Below are 17,179 nucleotides of genomic sequence, written 5' to 3'. Positions count from 1 at the left end.
ATACATCTTCTGAATGCTTTTTACACTGTATAGAAATAGTTTTACATCTACTTCATTCCCTTCTTTCACTAATTAAGCATGCAGGTCCTGATGAAAGCATCTAGGCATGTACTTAACTTTAAGCACATGAGTAATTTCATTAGTTTCAATGAGACTGCACATGTGCCTAAACGCTATGCGAGATAGGGACTTTAAAATTTATCAAGCACAAACTCTGCCTTTCTCTATCCCCTTCAGTCCTCTCTTATTCATTTAGTTGTATTTTGCCAATCCCTGAAACTCTTTCACGCCATGCCCATTTGCTGCAATCCCCCTTTAAAAACCTCCTAGTATTCTGCACCTCCTCTTCATACCCTGTATGTGTGCATACATGTGCCTATATACATAGATGGGCCCAATTTTAATTGATGCTAAAGCCCCTTTACTTTGTCAAAGTGTCATAAAGGGGTTTCAGCATAAATGAAAATGTGGTCCCCATCTGAATGTATGTACGTAGAGGGGAGGAGCTGAAACCACTAATGTAAGTATAATTACAAAATCTATATCTGAGTTTTGTGAATTTACTGGCAATTGTGTTATATCAGTTTTTACTTACAGTAGCAGGTATGAAAGTATCTACATTCTAAAACAATAGCATCTGTATTTAAATCATATATGTTCCCTTGCCAGTAATATTTTTTTTGATATGTTTTTCATTTAATTTTGTTTCATATTTTTATTAGGATGTGTTTGGCTGTTTTTCTGTTCCTTCTTATTTGCCTATGCTATTTTGTAGATTGAATCTTGAAGAAGAATTAGATCAGATGAAAGTACGTAGATCTATGGATAAGGCTACAATACAAGAACTGAATCTGTGTCTGCAACAAGAAAGGGAAGGTAAAAATTTTTTAGAATGATATAATATTTGATTAGACAGAAAATATTTTATTGGATGGGTTTTCTTTTCTCTCAAGATTTTTTTAAAATTTCTGATTTGGAATTCTGCCGACACACACACATGTTCTTTTTTTAAATGTACAGTTACCCTTTATTAGCTCTCTACATGATTCATAAACTAGTAATCATTCATTCTAAAAGGCAATAGTTTTCCAAAACTTTGTATCCTGAGAATTCAAGATGACCGGTGCAGTGTCCAGATACAAATGTTATAAAATCTGCAATATCAGATTCAGAATTTTTATGGCATCCCCAATAACCAAATAAATTTAGACATGAACCAAAATGGTGGAAATATGTGAAAATGATGCCCACAAGATTGCTTCTATTTCTGTATCCTTGCCACCTCACTGCTCCTATCCTCATCCACCTCCTTTCACCCTCTGCTTTACTTGAAATGTCTGGGGACTACACCGAGGTTCAAGAGAACTCATTTTAGTCGGCCAGTCACTGCTTTTCTAGAAGGTTCCTGAAGCTCAGCAGAACCCGTGGGAGTATCCCACAGGTCTCAATGTGAAGAAGCCCCATTTTGGGGAACTGCAGTATTAATGAGTAGCCTTATCCTTTTTTCCTTTTTTGTCTGCTGCTGGCTGCTTTCCATTTCTGTTTTTGCAGAAATGTTGGCCAGGTTGGTAAAACAAAATAACGTAACATTTTTTAAAAAGTGTATATTTTACAACCAGGCACCCAGTTCCAAAAAAATCTGTGAAAGCATCCAGCTGCTAAAAATGGCAAGTGGCTGGATTCTCACCTGTTGCTTTCTAGTTCCTATTTTCATCAAAACAGACAGGATGGATTGATTTAAATTGGTAAGTGGAAAGCTTGAATTAAATAATTGATTTTAATCAACTTTTCCATTTCTACTTCAGTTATTTTCTAAAGAAAGATGCATTCTCATTGGTTGATATAACCATTAGTTGTAAATCAACATAATTTAAATAGAGCCTTTACATTCGATTTGATACATCATTTTGCTACCTAGGAGGCTACACCATAACTATATGCATTTATTTAAGCAATTATAGCTTAATATTTTCAGATTCTTATTAATTTTACATTTTTAGTATGTTAGAAAATGATGAATGATATATTGCTTATTTACTAGATAATTAACTTTTTGCTCATGATTATATAGAAAAGCAGCCATTACTTCCAAGTTTTTGAAAGAGACTCATGGATTCAGTGTATTTACTTTCTATTTAAATGTTTTAAGAGATTATAGTAAATTTAGGATTTAATATATTTTGTATTAAATTCATATTTCATTTTAAACAGGTTGATTTTTCAAAAGAAAAACTTAGCAAAATCAAAGAAATCTTTTTGAAATAAAAAATCTGTTTTTTTTAAAAAGAGCTTTTAAAATCATCAATTTTTATCTACCCTGAAAACAGGTATTGAACTGGAGGAAACAATGTAAGGATTTAAAATACTGATTTAAAAATCACTCACCTGGTTTTTTCTAGTTTAGTCTAGAATCACAGAACCAGGAATGGAAAGGCAGCTAGGAGTGAGCTGGCTGCCTGCTGAACAATAATGGTGTCACTTTCTAAAAAAAATTCAGATCTCGGGAATCTTAAAGGCTTCTAAAGTATTTAGTATTTGAATGCTTAAAAGAACCCCAAATCTTTACAGAATAAAACATCTTTATTTTATGAAATATATATTCCTCGCTCCTTAAAGAAAATTATACACAAATTTCTGGCTATGCAAATACATTGGTCACTTGCACTTTTAAGGTGATTGAAAACAAAAGGTTAAACACAGTTGAGTTGTGTGGGTATCCAGTTTAATTGCATTTCCTATCAATTGTTGTTGCTTACCTGAACACTATAAATATTAATATTTTTTCTAGAGATAAGTAGCTGGCTTAAATCGCAGGATATATTTTAAGTGAAAAGTCTCATTAGTGTGTCAGAATGAATTTATTACAGCCTTGTGAAGGTAATGTTTACCAGTCCAGTCTCAAAAATGACTCACTCATCCATACTACAATGATGAGCTGCTTCTCTTGTGCTCCTCCTGCACGCCTTAGAAGATGCACAACAGGAGAGAACCTGGTGTAATAGACAGTTTTGCACAATGTTTTCTGGTTGAACTCCTACGAGCTTGGAGCCATAGAAAACTTGATGTGAATAAAGTTTCCTATGCTAGCTGAACTTTAATGGTGTGATGGAGTGTACAGGATTTATAGTGACCATGGGAGGGGGGTCTCCCTACCCTACTGGTGATCCTTGGAAAGGTTTTGTCAAGACAGACAATGGTTGTTTTTAGTTAAAGCCCAACAAAGATTTTCAGCATTGACTAAGAGGCACAGCCATACAGGCAGAAATTAGATGCAACTAAGTCTAGTAAAGTGTAGAAATGACCCTTGTTAAAGCTTAGAACCATGAGATGGTTGTTTAGAAGTTAGGACAGAGGGCTTGAGAGATACTTGTAGATACTTCTGTTTTTTTGGTTAGTTGGTTTTGGGGTCTTTTGTGTGTGTTTTAGGGTTTAAACCACATATGGGAATTACCCACCTACATGGGGCTTTTCAGTTTTGTGTTTTGTTTGGAAAAGAATCTTTTAAAAAAATTCATAACCCTGAAATCCCAGATTGGGGAGAGTGAGTGTCTGTGTTTCTTTTTTGGGGGGTGCAGGGGGCAGTGGTGGGAAGTTGTTTTTAAGTTTAACCTTTCTAGATTCTCAGACTACGCCCTACTGTTCCTTGTTTTCTTCTTTTAAAAAAAGAAGGGAGTTTGCAGATCGAAAACTTAGGTGGGAGTCCTGCAGTTACAGACCTCCTCCTGTGTGCAGGACAGGAACGCAATTTCTGGGTGCGTCCTAAAGTGTGCAGAAGAGGAGCTCTGCTACCACAGAAAGTTCAGCAAATAAGAGCATTCTTTTTGTGTACCTTAGGAAGCGAGCTCATAGGTAGGTGTCGAGTTTCCTAAGCTCCACTGGAGCAGGGAACAAAGGTATACGTATTAGGGCCCTAACAAATTCACGGTCCATTTTGGTCAATTTCACAGTCAGAGAATTTTTAAAATCATAAATTTCATGATTTCAGCTATACCTCTACCCCGATATAATGCTGTCCTCAGGAGCCAAAAAATCTTACCACGTTATAGGTGAAACCGCGTTATATCGAACTTGCTTTGATCAGCCGGAGTGCGCAGCCCCCCCCCCCCCCCCCCCCGAGCACTGCTTTACCACGTTATATCTGAATTCATGTTATATCGGGTCGCGTTATATCGGGGTAGAGGTGTATTTAAATCTGAAATTTCACGGTATTGTAATTGTTGGGATCCTAACCCAAAAAGGAGTTACGGGGAGGGGGGTCTCAAGGTTATTGTAGAGGGGGTTGTGGTACTGCTACCCTTACTTCTGCACTGCTTCTGGCGGGTGCTGCCTCCAGAGCTGGTGCCCGGCCAACAGCTGCCACTCTCCGGCCACCAAGCTTTGAAGGCAGTGCAGAGGTGAGGGTGGCAATATCCCGAACCCCTAAAATAACCTTGCAACTCCCTTTTCGGTCAGGACCCCCAGTTTGAGAATCCTGGTCTCCTCCGTGAAATCTGTATGGTATAGGGTAAAAGCACACAAAAGACCAGATTTCACGGTCCGTGACGCGTTTTTCATGGCCGTGAGTTTGGTAGGGCCCTATGTATTACACTTTGTTGGGTAAAATGTTACGTATTAGCATTTGGCTGCATATGTTTCCCCGGTTGGCTTCTATGACAGATAGATGTTAATCACAACCTAAATTACACCACTTTTGAGAAAGTTTGAGGTGTATCCATTCAGTCATTCAGTAATTTGAATGACTTAAGTCATTTTTTAAAGTGTGGGGCTGGTGTCTAGATTTTCTCAGCTTCCCCTCAGAAATCACTCAATTTTAACCGTTAATACTTTCAGCAGAAGTAGATTTAAAATAACAGCTGTAGGAGATTTTAAATTAAGGTTTTTAAATTACATTATTGAAAAATAAGCAAATAATGATAATAAGCATATTGCGTGTTATGTTCTTTTTTATATATATACCATGAGGCTCTAACCCTCAGTTTATCTGAAAAAATGAACACAGCTTTAACTATGGAGTCAGACAGCACCTTCAGAATAATAAATATATGTATATACCTACACACACATATTACAGTGATAAGAACACAATAAAAGCATGTTTAGGATCACAGAAGGTGATGTGTAACAGTTGTGTGTGCAGTTTTGCACAGTAATTAAACACACAAATTAGATGACATGTTTTAGTTTTTAAAGTTCATCATTTGTACTCAGCTCAGTCTCACTTATAAATCACTTAGGCCATGTCTACACTAGGAGACTTACAGCTTCACAGCTGTATCGATACAGCTGTACCCCTGTAAGATCGCTCGTGTAGCTGCGCTATGCCAATAGAAGAGAACTCTCCCATTGACATAATTAACCATCTCCGATGAGTGGCGGTAGTGGACATAGCACTGTACACACCAGCACGTCTTTCGGTGTAAGTTACGTTGCTCGGAGGGATGTTTTTTCAAATCCCTGAGCGACATAAGTTATAGCGACAAAAATGCCAGTGTAGACATAGCCTTAGTTTAACCTGTTCATTCAGCAGAAGTAGTTCTACGAAAAAAAGCTAGCAGAAAGAGCAGCAAAAGTGAGAGAGAACAAGTACCATTGACAGAAGAATAGTTTTAATTTTGGAGTTAGCACTCCAAAAGCAAACCATTTTAGGAGGAGAAGTTTAAAACTATTTTCTTCGAAGGTAGATTATAGCCTCTCTAGTCTCTCCCATTATCCTTCACGTACTGAGATAAATTAGCTAACAAATCCTATTTCCGGGACTATTCCACCTCATTTATGATGATCGTGCATAAACAAATAAGTAAATGAAAGAAAGCCACATGGATTGTATTCCATAAAATACGTAGAAGAAAACTATATTTTCAAAATAGAAAAATAAAATTTATAAAGTAAGAAATATTTTTGTCAGTGTTTTATGTATCTACACTGCAATTCCACTAACCCAGGGCTCAGACCCAGGATCCCAGGATCCTGCAGGGCTGAAGATTCTGAGCTCGAGTTAAGCCAGGGCTCAGGGTCCAACCCCGATTGCTTTGCAGTGTAGACACAGCCCTGCTTGACTCAGATCCCAGGACTCAGCTGGAAGTATCCCACATTTCCAAGGGACAACTTTCTTAATCCTCTCTGTCCCAACTATCTGCAACCTTCTCTATTGAAAATGGAATTTTGCAAACGGCAGCAGCTCAGATCAGCGTTAACACTTTCTCTTTTGATCACCAATCTGCAAACATGCTATCAGAGAGCCTCCTGGGTTTGCAATGGAGAGTGAACTGATCAAGCCTTTTGCAAAGTGAGCTGCTTCCTGGTAACATGCGGGGTTGGTAGTAAAATTTTCTGACAGTGCAACACAGTCCTACGGCTAGAGTGGCCACAGTACTTGATGTGAGTGCGCTAAGGACTCTGGGATATGGTTACTTTGGCTCAGAGACTGTTCATTGCAGTGTGGATGCCAGAGCCCTAGGTTCAAGCACAGATTAGTAAAGTCTTAATATAGGGTTAAAATACAATGTAGACGCTCAAACCAAGGGTTCAGCTGACTCAAGTCCCATGAACCCTGGGCTTACACTGCAGTGTAGACATACCCTTATTTGAAGACTAATGTTCCACTTTCCTAGTCAAGTCAATATGAAATGTACATTGTGCCATATTTTAGCAATATTCACGAACAGGGTGATTCAAATGTATGAGTATATGCTTTTTGATTTGCCTCAAATAAACACTAAGAGGTGGTGTCCCTTCAAAATTAGCTTGATGTGGACATGGAAATAATGAGTGTGACAGATAATGCAACCACATGCAGTACCTTTGGGAACTATATTGTTCTCAATTTATGAATGTTCCGTGTATCGTTCTGAGCTAGGGATTGTGTTCTACTCCCTGGGGGAGGGTTACTACAGCTCCTCCAGGAACTAAAAACAGTGCGGGTGATTATTGCAATCCCTAGAATTGTACACAACTCCAGAGAAGTGCCTGCCCCTGTGGTGGTTTGCAGATACTGGCTCCAACAGATACCAGAAGCCAAGGACACAAAGAAAAGGCTTTTGGTATAAAAGGGCCAGGTTGAACAGAAAGAGGGACTTTTGGGCGGGGGGCGAATGGACCTGACCTTTGGTTCAAGGCTGGATCCAACTCTACTGATCGGTTGGAAGGACTTGACTCTGCCATTGTCCCCAGAGAACTGATGAGCAACTTCAGGTATGTTTAATATGCATCTAGATCTTTTATTGGTTTATATGTTTTCTCTGTATGCTTTTGTCCTTAAATAAATGTACTCTGCTTTGAAAGAGGTGTTTGGGTTGCTGATAAATCACTGTCACTGTCCTTGGAGAGAAACTAAAGAGTAGACGCTGGATGTTTGTCAGACATGCTCGGGATAATCACAGGGAAATGCAAAGGGACTGCAGCCTAAAACCCCCAGTCAGAAGGGAGTGGGATGTGGGTCTCTTCCCAGAGAGAGGTGATGGCTGGAGGCTTAGGACCTGAGGGGCATTTCTGGAGCCGACCACAGAGAAAGGTTAAAGGTGCAGTGAGACTTGAAACTATGACAGCAAGAGACAGATGCTATAATGTGGTTAAATGGAGAGAGACTGCAACTTCATTAATAACTATTATCTAAGTAGGGTAACTAAGCCAGGTTACCTGGCAGCGTTGTTCCAATGCAGGTTAGGCACCAATGGCCCCTGATGTACTGTAAGCCTGAGCATGAGTGTGAAGGCCATGCCCATTCTAAAGTCTTTGGCATGTCATGTGACCATGACTGGATACTGGTTTCCTGATCTCCTCTCCTCCTATTCACTGGAGGTAGGAGAGAGATGAGGGGAACAGCAAGCTGCACTGGACATAGAAGCGTATTCACCACTTTGCAATGCTGTGCTGAGGACTAAACCCCCAAGCAATTGACTCAGTTACAGGGTCCTCAATCACACTTTCTAAAGTACCGAGCTCACCAAAGTTGCCAATTGTAAAGTTTACAATTGTAATGTAAATCCCTCGTCCCCTTCCTTTCCCTCCTCTCCAGTCCTGGATAACCTGGATGCCAGGTGGAAGATGGGAAAAAACCCACATAGCAACTTGACAGTTTTGCTAGATAGCCAGTTTTGGGGTTTGGAAGGGATTTTTCCTATCAGCCTAGCCCCAGCAACATAGGAGATCCAGTAACTAGGGTAAGGGTGGGACTGAAATGGGAGCCTACAATGGCTAACCCATCTGGGAAGCAAACTGTATATACCCCACCACCAGACAGGAGGCAGTAACCCAGCCCCCCACACCACCTCTGCTGCCCAGTGGCAGAGGCAATAGACAGGAGAAGCAGTAGAGCCTGGAACTAGCTGCCGCATTCCACCTTCTGCCTTCCCACACCATGCAGCATGAGGAAGAGGGGGGTGGTAAGAAGAAGGTTGGGGAGGAGAGTGAAGCAATTGTCCCTACCTGCCAAAGGTGAAGCGTGGAGGGGTAGAGAGGGGCACATGAAACACTCCCTCAGCTAGTCTCCCTTTCCTTTATCCCTGAGGGTATTTCCACTGGTTCTGACCCCACCAGTGCCCCATGCTGACTAGCAAGGTGAGCATTAGTCCTGGGTGTTTCATTGATTTGTCCAAACTAAAATCTGCAAGACAAGTTTTTTTACACTCGTTGTCTTTCTTTTTAAACTGATAATTCCTTTACTGCATCAGTATGCATCTGATGACTATCTGCTTCCTAATGGTGAAATTGTATTGCTATTACTGTTGTATTACCATTCCTGCAATCACCTCAAAACCAGATGTGCTGATTTTAAATAAAATGAAGTATTCAATTCAAAGGGTGTTTGTTCATTCTGTTTTCTCAGTGGGACATAATTATACTATCACATATGATGGTTGTCACTTTATAATTGAAGACTGGATTCTATGGCTTCTGAGTGTTCCTGGCTCAAGAGTTTTACTTGGGTCTGCCACAGATAGAGCATATGTGTGCTAGGTAGGCAGATATGATGAAAGTAACTGCAGTTGTAGGCAGACAGACAAGCTCTAGGCAGTGCTTTCTTTCATGGCCGCACTACTTTCAGTGAACCATTATGTAATAACACAGGGATGGAATAAACAATTTATTTTTTGCTTTTTAGAAATGGCCATGCCTCAGTAGCCTGTAGCTTCTCTTTAATTTGTGTTGCTACTGACTTCTATAATATTCCTTAATTTGTGCAAATAATTCTTCCAACAATCTTCCAGGAGTATTGTGGATTCTGTGTATGTAGATACAGTATACTTATTTATGGCTGTAGGTGCAATATTTATTTTAATATATCTAACTTTGTAATAAACATAATTTGTGCTTTGATCAGTATCTTTGACTGGAAAAATCACCTTATTTTTAGTGGAATACAGTAAATATTGATATAAAAGCTACAGTAGACATTCAAATGAGTGAATATTTAGAAAAAGATTAAAAGTATTTACATATGATCTTTATGAGTTACTTAAGAATGTTGTAAATATATGCAGTACCACTGTGCTGGGGGACTGTACTTGGAAATAACATGGGAACTAGCAGATTAATATCAAGGTAAAGGTACATATTCCCCAGATGCATAGTTTTACCTTTTTCAGCTTTTATTATCTTTAGAATAGTGCTCTATTTATTTCATGAATACAGTAGTTTTAATTGGCTATGACATGTTCCAAAGACAAAAGAAGGGTCTAATTCACTCTAACAAACTTATTAGTCACTGTTTATATCAAGAGGATTGCTAATCTACAGAGAGTAATGCTGTTTTCTTCTACTCCTGTTTTGTTTAGAAATCAAAAGTTTGTAACTGACCTGCAGTGTCCGCTTGTGGTTTAAAATGATATTTCCAAAGCAAACCAAGCACAGATATTTTTTCCCCTAAGAGTAATTCTTTCAGTTAGTGTAGAAAAAAAAAATCCTAAACATTTGACTGGCATTTCTACAGCTGAGTTTCCCTGTTTCTCAACATAATTTTCTATCTTCCCTAAAGAAGTCACTCCAAGAATTACTATTCTTTTTTGTGAATAATAATGAAATCAACAAAGAATGGAAACTGAACACTTTTTTGTTCTGATTTACCTTATAATATTACTAACATTTCCATTTTGTAGGTGTGCTTTCTTTAAGAACAATTTTTTTTTTACTTGCCCTTATTTTAGGGAGAATTTTAGTAATTGAAGTGTGGCCACTGGAATGGTAAATAGAATCAAGTTCACAGTTACTAGTTTGTAGTTTTCTAATTGTTATGAATTCACAACATTACAACAGAATGATTTGTGTGCTTTATCCTGTAAAACACATGATCTTTCACTTAACAAAAGAGGGGTTTAAAGTTTCAGTTCATCCTAATTCTGTTACTGTTTGCTTTGTTCACCAATCGCTCTGATCTTCCTGGCAGGGGACAAGACCTAGAGAACAAAACTGGTAGTGACTGTGTAGATAAAAAGGCAATGAATTCTGCTTTTAAGGCATATAGGGAATAGTCTATAAAAGAATGAAAATAGGAATAAAAGTACAGCATCTTTAACCTGCAGATCTATTGTACCTTTGAAAAGCTTATACTGTGGGGGGAAAAACACACTGTGATGCTACAAAGATTCATAATTATGTGACATAAGACTTTGAAAAGAGGTCACTCTTTAGAGACTGACCAAAAGGCTTGACAAGAAAATACACCAGATTATTTATAATTGGGAAACTAAAGAACACATTTCCTTAAACTGTTTCAGTATTGTTTTAGTGGGAATGTGTGTCACAATATTTTATTTATTCTCCGGCAGAACTACTCTTTAGACTTGGTGAAGATGATGGGGTCAAGAACAGTACTCCAAAGAAGAATGTGAAAGAAATATCAGATCAGACATTACAGAAGGTAAGATATTGAGCCCAGCAAGTTAAATCTAAATTTTAACGTAAGGGATCATATGTTAAAGTCAGAATTCATGAATTGAAGCTCTGTGTTCTATCTCTAATTTTCTTTCATAATTCAAAAACACTGACTGCCAAAATTATGTCAAAAATCAATGTTAGTGCAGTAGATATTGATGCATCATGTGAGATAAATGCTGTTAATGTCAGAGCAAATTAAAAATGTGTTTAAAGACAAAATGAACTGCAATAAACCAACACATTATCTACATTAAAATAGGAGCATCTGCTTATTATTCACAGCTTTTGGGTTCTGAAATCTTTATTTTCTTTTGCCAAAGTTTATTTAACTGTACACATTATCAGATGTGAATCCATACAGCTGTTTTACTAGAGAATCACATCTGTGCATAATAGTGATTTGGAAATAAATTCACTTTGCATATTTTAAATTTTAAAAAAATACTGTTTAAAAAAAGTTGTTAAATATGTAACCTCTCTCTACAAAATGGTACTGTAGATACATTTAGTAGGCTTATTGGTTTAACAGATATACTATACAGCATTTTTCATATTGTATTTGTACAATAATGAGGTATTCTTAACAAGTCACAGTTTTTGTATTGATATTTTTGCTTTGCACAAATAGTTTTTATATGTTAATAAGTGTTCACTTAAAAGGGCACATTTGTATTTTACCATATGTTTTTGTTTGCTGCAAAGAAAATGCATTTTTCAGATAGGCCTATTCCTTTAGCTTGTCCTTTAGCTTGTGATTTGGCCTAGTTTATATTGGTCTAGTTAATTAAACCTTTAAGAGCATTGTTAAATTGAATAAACACAAATATGTACTTAAAATGTCAGTATGGCTATTTCTATTTTTCTTATATTTGTGAATTAACTTGTAGGAAGTACAGTAATTTACAGCAGATGACGTGATTGCATATACTTGTAACACTTGCCATATGGTCAGGTAATGAAGTCTGTCATCTCGTTATTACTGAATGACAAACATCATGTTAAAATAATAACACGCATAACAGGAAATGCTCACATTCATTTATCTTAAGGCAGAGTGAGTAATTGAAATAATTTGAGCACTACAGTCTAGGATTTCACACAGTTTATACTAGGTTATTATCTATATTTCAGAACTATAATTTTGTTTGCCAGGTGCTGTATAATTTTTTATCTCTATGGATACATACTGTTGTGATGATACCTTAGGACAGTAGTCAGGGCCGGCTCTAGGCAGCAGCCTAGCAAGCGTGTGCCTGGGGCGGCAAATGGGAAAGGGCGGCTTCCCGGGCGGTCTTAGGGTGGCACTGCTGCGGCTTTTGGTGGCACGCTAGCGGCAGCTTCTCCGGCGATTCCCTCGGTGGTGGCATGACGGCAGCAGCTCCTCCTCCGGTTCCCTCGGCGGTGGCATGACTGCGGCAGCTTTTTTTTTTTTTCCTTCGCCGCTTGGGGCGGCAAAAAAGGTAGAGCCGGCCTTGAAAGTAGTTCTCAATCAGGGGTCCGGGGCCTCCTGGGGTGCTGTGAGCAGGTTTCAGGGGGGCTGCCAAGCAGAGCCAGCATTAGATTTGCTGGGGACTAAGGTAGAAAGAAGAAGCCCCACTGAATGCGTCTGAAGCCCAGGGTCCTGAGCCTTGCCACCTGGGGCTGAAGCTGAAGTCTGAGCAATGTAGCTTTGCAGGGGCCCTCGTGGCATGGGGCCCCAGGCAATTGCCCGGCTTGCTATACTCTAACGCCGACCCTGGCTTTTATGTGCAGGAAACGAGTTGTTGTGGCACAGGTGGGCCATGGAGTTTTTATAGCATGTTGGGGGGGTCTCAGAAAGAAAAAGGTTGAGAACCCCTGCCTTAGGATATAGACCCAGAAGATATTTGCTGTTTCCTTTCAACTACCCATAAGTGACTTTAAATGACAATGAACGTAAAAGGTGTTTTAAAGAACTAAGAAATGAAGAAAGCTCAGGTTGGAAGGGCTTAATGCACAATGAGTTAATGATGAGTACTGTATTGGCCTTTAACCACTGGAGATGTGGGTTCAAATGCTAATCTTAATCATAAATACAATGGGTAAAATCTTAGCTTCATTGAGGTCAATAGCAAAATTCCCCTTGATTCCAATGAATTCAGGATTTCACCCAATGAGTTCTAATTCTTTGTTCACTGTAAACCTGCCACATGTTTTGCTCAAGGGAAGTCCAGCAATGGATAAGCATAGATATTGAAGGTCTGATTTCAAGCTCATTGATAAAGATATATTAGGGTGTTTGAACATCACTATTCTTAATTTAACATGTGCACTCAGATCCTTCACTGTCATTTGAACTAAATTCATCCGTCAGACAAAATAATTCTATATGATTTAAAACAATTAAAAACCTTCAGCCTAATACAGCCTGTCAGTACCTCTAATGTTTCTTTAGAAATACTGTTCAGTTTAAAAAGTTTAAAAGTTGATATTGTTTTTGGCATTCCACTCTCTTGCAGCGTGCTGGCACTGGCCAATATTTTATAAAATGAATTTCTAAAGTTAGGCTGCTAAATTCTTCTGTAGGTACCGGATTTTCCAAAGAGCTGAGCACTTAGCAGCTCCCACCAAAAATAGAGTAGAGAAAGAACTGTGGTACATCAGCTACTAGATAACTGACAGTGAGATTTTTCCAAAGATTTTTCCAAAGTTGCATTGATTTTCCCAAAGACATTTTGGAAAAATCTTATCTGAGTAGCTGTTCCTTTTTAGGGCCCTAGTTCAAATTAAACTTGCTGTTCATTGCTGAATATTGTGGTATTTAGTTTAAACTTTGACCAATGGCATTAAAGGACAGTAAGAATCAGTCTATTAGAGGTAATCCTGAGTTTGTTTAGATGGTATAGTACATCAGCAACAAAACATATGCATCATTTGGACATAGCAAGTCTTTAGGTATGAAGAAAAATGCTTTCTCAAATAGTGTTTGGTAAGCTTGTAAAGAGGTTTCACTGGGATGGTCTGGATTTTCCTATACTGCAAATAGAAAAGTTCCCAGTCTTCATATTCTAAAGTCCCTAAACTTTTATTAAAATTTCTGGCTGATTTTGAAAGGATATGTTAAATGTTTTTAAATAAGTACATCAAAGAGTTTGATTATTTAAATACCTTGTGCAAAATTGTTTGTTTTGTATATCGTTTCTTTTGAAAATTTTGTTCAGGTTGAATTAGTATGTATAACCAAATCAGTAATGATCTTGGAATGCATCAGCAAGGTTTATTAGCATACTTAGACTTCTGTGTCACTTTGTCTGGAATTTTAACTCCTTTTACCATCTGCCCTTTGCTCAACAGATGTATTATTGCAGTTAGAATGTATTCATCTACACTGCCTTAGAATTATTTTTGAATTAGGCACTTTAGATTATTTTTGTCCTTGTGCTAAATGTAATTTTATTTTCATAAAATAAATGTAATTTTAAGATATAGCAGTTTGGTTTTGTGCTATTTAAAAGGTTAAAAACAAAGTATAATGTTTCACTCTAAAACTCAATTTTGTTAGGTGTGCCAATTGGAAAAGAGATTTAGAGCTCTTGAAAGGGAATCAAAGAAGCTGAAAGAAGTAAATAAACAGTTAACCAAAGACAAAAATGATCTGAAAGCATCTATAAAATGTCACAAAGAAGATGCAGACACAAAAGAGAGAGAGTTAGAGAAGCTACTGAAGAAGCTTCGAGAAATAAAGGAAGACAAAGCAGATCTTCAGTTAGTTATTGATGAGCTGGAGAGAGAAGTTACCCCTCTGAAGAGGCAAGTGGCAGAAGCGAACAGGTTGAGAAATGAAAATGATGATCTGCTCTGTGAGGTGCAGCAGTTGAAAAATTCACTGGACAAAGCCAAAGCAGTGGCTACCATGGCCACTGTAGGAGCAACCCATGGGCAATGTAATTGTAAGACAGCAGGAACCAAGGCTAAATTAAAAGCAACCAAGAAAAAGAGCTCTCTGGGACGTCACCAAGCTTTTCTCAATCAGTCCATCAAGGTTATGAGCAATGTATTTGAGAACTTCAATAAGGATGGCTGGGAGGATATGAGTGAAAGCAGGTACGGCTCTCATTAACTTAGCTCTGTAGAGGGGACACCGTGCATATGTAAAGCACTAGCAAATGGAGATTGAATTTCAACTACTGTCGATTTGGTATTCAGAAAAAATACTGTCAGATCTTTTGAAATATCTTGGGAGGTCTTGTTCTGAGCTTATTGACTGAAATTTGCATGCAAAATTAGCCACAACTGCATCAGTATTTGAATAGGTGCCAGGAAACCCAAAAGAAGGCAATGCTTGATTTCTTCCAGTGATGCTATTTTCATGCAGTCATGAGGCTTGAAATTGACAGTTTGGCAGGTTGATTTAATTTGCTGGCCCTTTGCATATTCACCACTGACAGCTAAGGATTCCCAGGCAAGCCTACTAAGTCGGTTTAGTTATCTTGTGACATGCCGACCCGGGAGGAGAAACATTTTTTCCCCTTAATTTAGTTAGATAAATTTTGAATGACCCATTTCAGCTTGCTAGCAGATGTCTACAAGCTGTTTAACATCCTTTAAATTAAGAACCATCTACACTAATTATTTCATGTATGTTTTATGCACAGTCATTGTACTAACTTTAATTGAATGGTGGTGAAAAATTAGTTCTTTAAAAGTAAGTATTACTGCACATATCCCCAATCTTGAGTCACAAGCCCCCCAGCAAATAGCACTGACAAAACTCTTAAATGTTTAGAATTCTTGCCTCTTCTATCTGTCCCCCCCCCACACACTTGAAGAGGCAGCTGTAAGCCACAAGGGCAAATGAATATAAAATGCTGCATAGCCTCCTACTTCTAGTTCTCTTGTTCCCAAAAGACAATAGAGAAGCAAGTTCTAATTCCACCTTGGGCAGAAGGGAGAGGGCTCGGGGGTCGATTTATCCATCTAGACTAGATGTGATAAATCGATCCCCGATGGATCGATCGCTGCCCGCCGATCCGGCGGGTAGTGTAGACATACCCTTAGTGTGTGGCAAGTTAGTGCAGGGTATTTTTGCACCTCAGCTGTCCAGAAATTAAATGTTCATGTAGGCAAGCCAGAGCAAATCGCTTAACTTCTCTGTTCCTCAGCTTACCCATGCATAAAATGGGGATAATGATATGTAACCAACTATGCAAAGTATCTTGAGAGCTATGGTTGCAAAGCGGTACATAAGTGCTAAGTATTCTTCTTGTTGCTATTGTTGTTTATATTATGGTCTGGGTTTTTTTTTTAGATTTTAATATTGCAGACATACTGATTTCATGCAAACGATTAAAGCTGGTGTTTTTGTTGTTGCTATTATTAGCAGTATTTCCTTCTCTTTTTTTAATTTGCTAGTTTTTGCCTTCTGTGAACAGTTTTGTTAATCATAATATTGTTCACCAAGGGAAAGTAATACAGTGGCTTCAAGACGTGCCCCAAATAACCAGAAGATATCCTCTTTGACAGTTGTACCCTGAGCGTTTCCTAGCAATGATAGGAATGATTGGCAATGATAGCCCAGAATGCAGGATCTACTGAAGGAAAAGTCTTTATTTAGTTATATCTTTTCCATGTCTAAAAATACAGTTCTTTAATACTGAAGGCTGGTTCTAAGTTTCAGGGTTCAAGTCTTATATTTTCTAGATGACAGAACATTCTTTCAAAGCATTCAGCAGCAAAGGAACATCAACACAATTAGAAATCCCTCGGTGGTACTTCAGCATCTTCAAAACATTACATTACTTTCTGCTCTTCACAGTCAGTGAGACTGTGATGCATCAGGGGAAGCTTTTCATCATACAAACACATCTTTTTAGACACTCTGCTTTTGAGTTTGAGGAAGCTTCTCCAGTTAAGTGGCCTGATTCTCTACTCCATTATACACCAGTTTTATGCCACTATAACTCTACTGAAGTGAATGGCACCTTCATATAACACACTGTTGGTTTGGGGGGGGGGGAATAGAGTAAATGTATCTTGAGCCAATGGATGGTTCAGACTTCATTTACCCAACTTTTCCACAACTCTAGTGGTAAAGCTGGTGATGACCAAGCAGAAAACTGGTAAGGCATGTGAGCCTCTGCCCCAGATCGTCCTTTCAGATGCACTGCAAATCTCGGGGGGGGGGGGGGGGAAATTAGGTCCCCTCCCTATCTTGTAGCAGTGAGAAGAGCTGACTACAAGGCAGGTGCTTTTGAACACCACCTAACTGTGACTGTTTAATCATCAGCAGAAGGTACTGCAGAAGCTCAAGGACCAGCTGAAATGACAGTGGAAATTTCCTTAGGAATAA

At 38.5% G+C, this 17,179-nt stretch overlaps 1 protein-coding gene across 1 annotated transcript in view; it reads left to right on the top strand.

Moving 5' to 3' along the window:
• CNTLN (centlein) overlaps nucleotides 1-17,179 on the top strand; it is a 279,922-nt gene that overhangs the window by 177,752 nt on the left and 84,991 nt on the right. The window contains exons 13-15 of the mRNA XM_065406475.1: nucleotides 776-876; nucleotides 10,764-10,855; nucleotides 14,393-14,934. Coding sequence (XP_065262547.1) covers nucleotides 776-876; nucleotides 10,764-10,855; nucleotides 14,393-14,934 — 735 coding nt within the window. The remainder of the gene's footprint in view (nucleotides 1-775; nucleotides 877-10,763; nucleotides 10,856-14,392; nucleotides 14,935-17,179) is intronic.

The sequence above is a fragment of the Emys orbicularis genome, chromosome 6 (assembly GCF_028017835.1).
Source record: "Emys orbicularis isolate rEmyOrb1 chromosome 6, rEmyOrb1.hap1, whole genome shotgun sequence".
Taxonomy (NCBI): domain Eukaryota; kingdom Metazoa; phylum Chordata; order Testudines; family Emydidae; genus Emys; species Emys orbicularis.
This window is presented reverse-complemented; position numbering and strand designations above follow the sequence as displayed.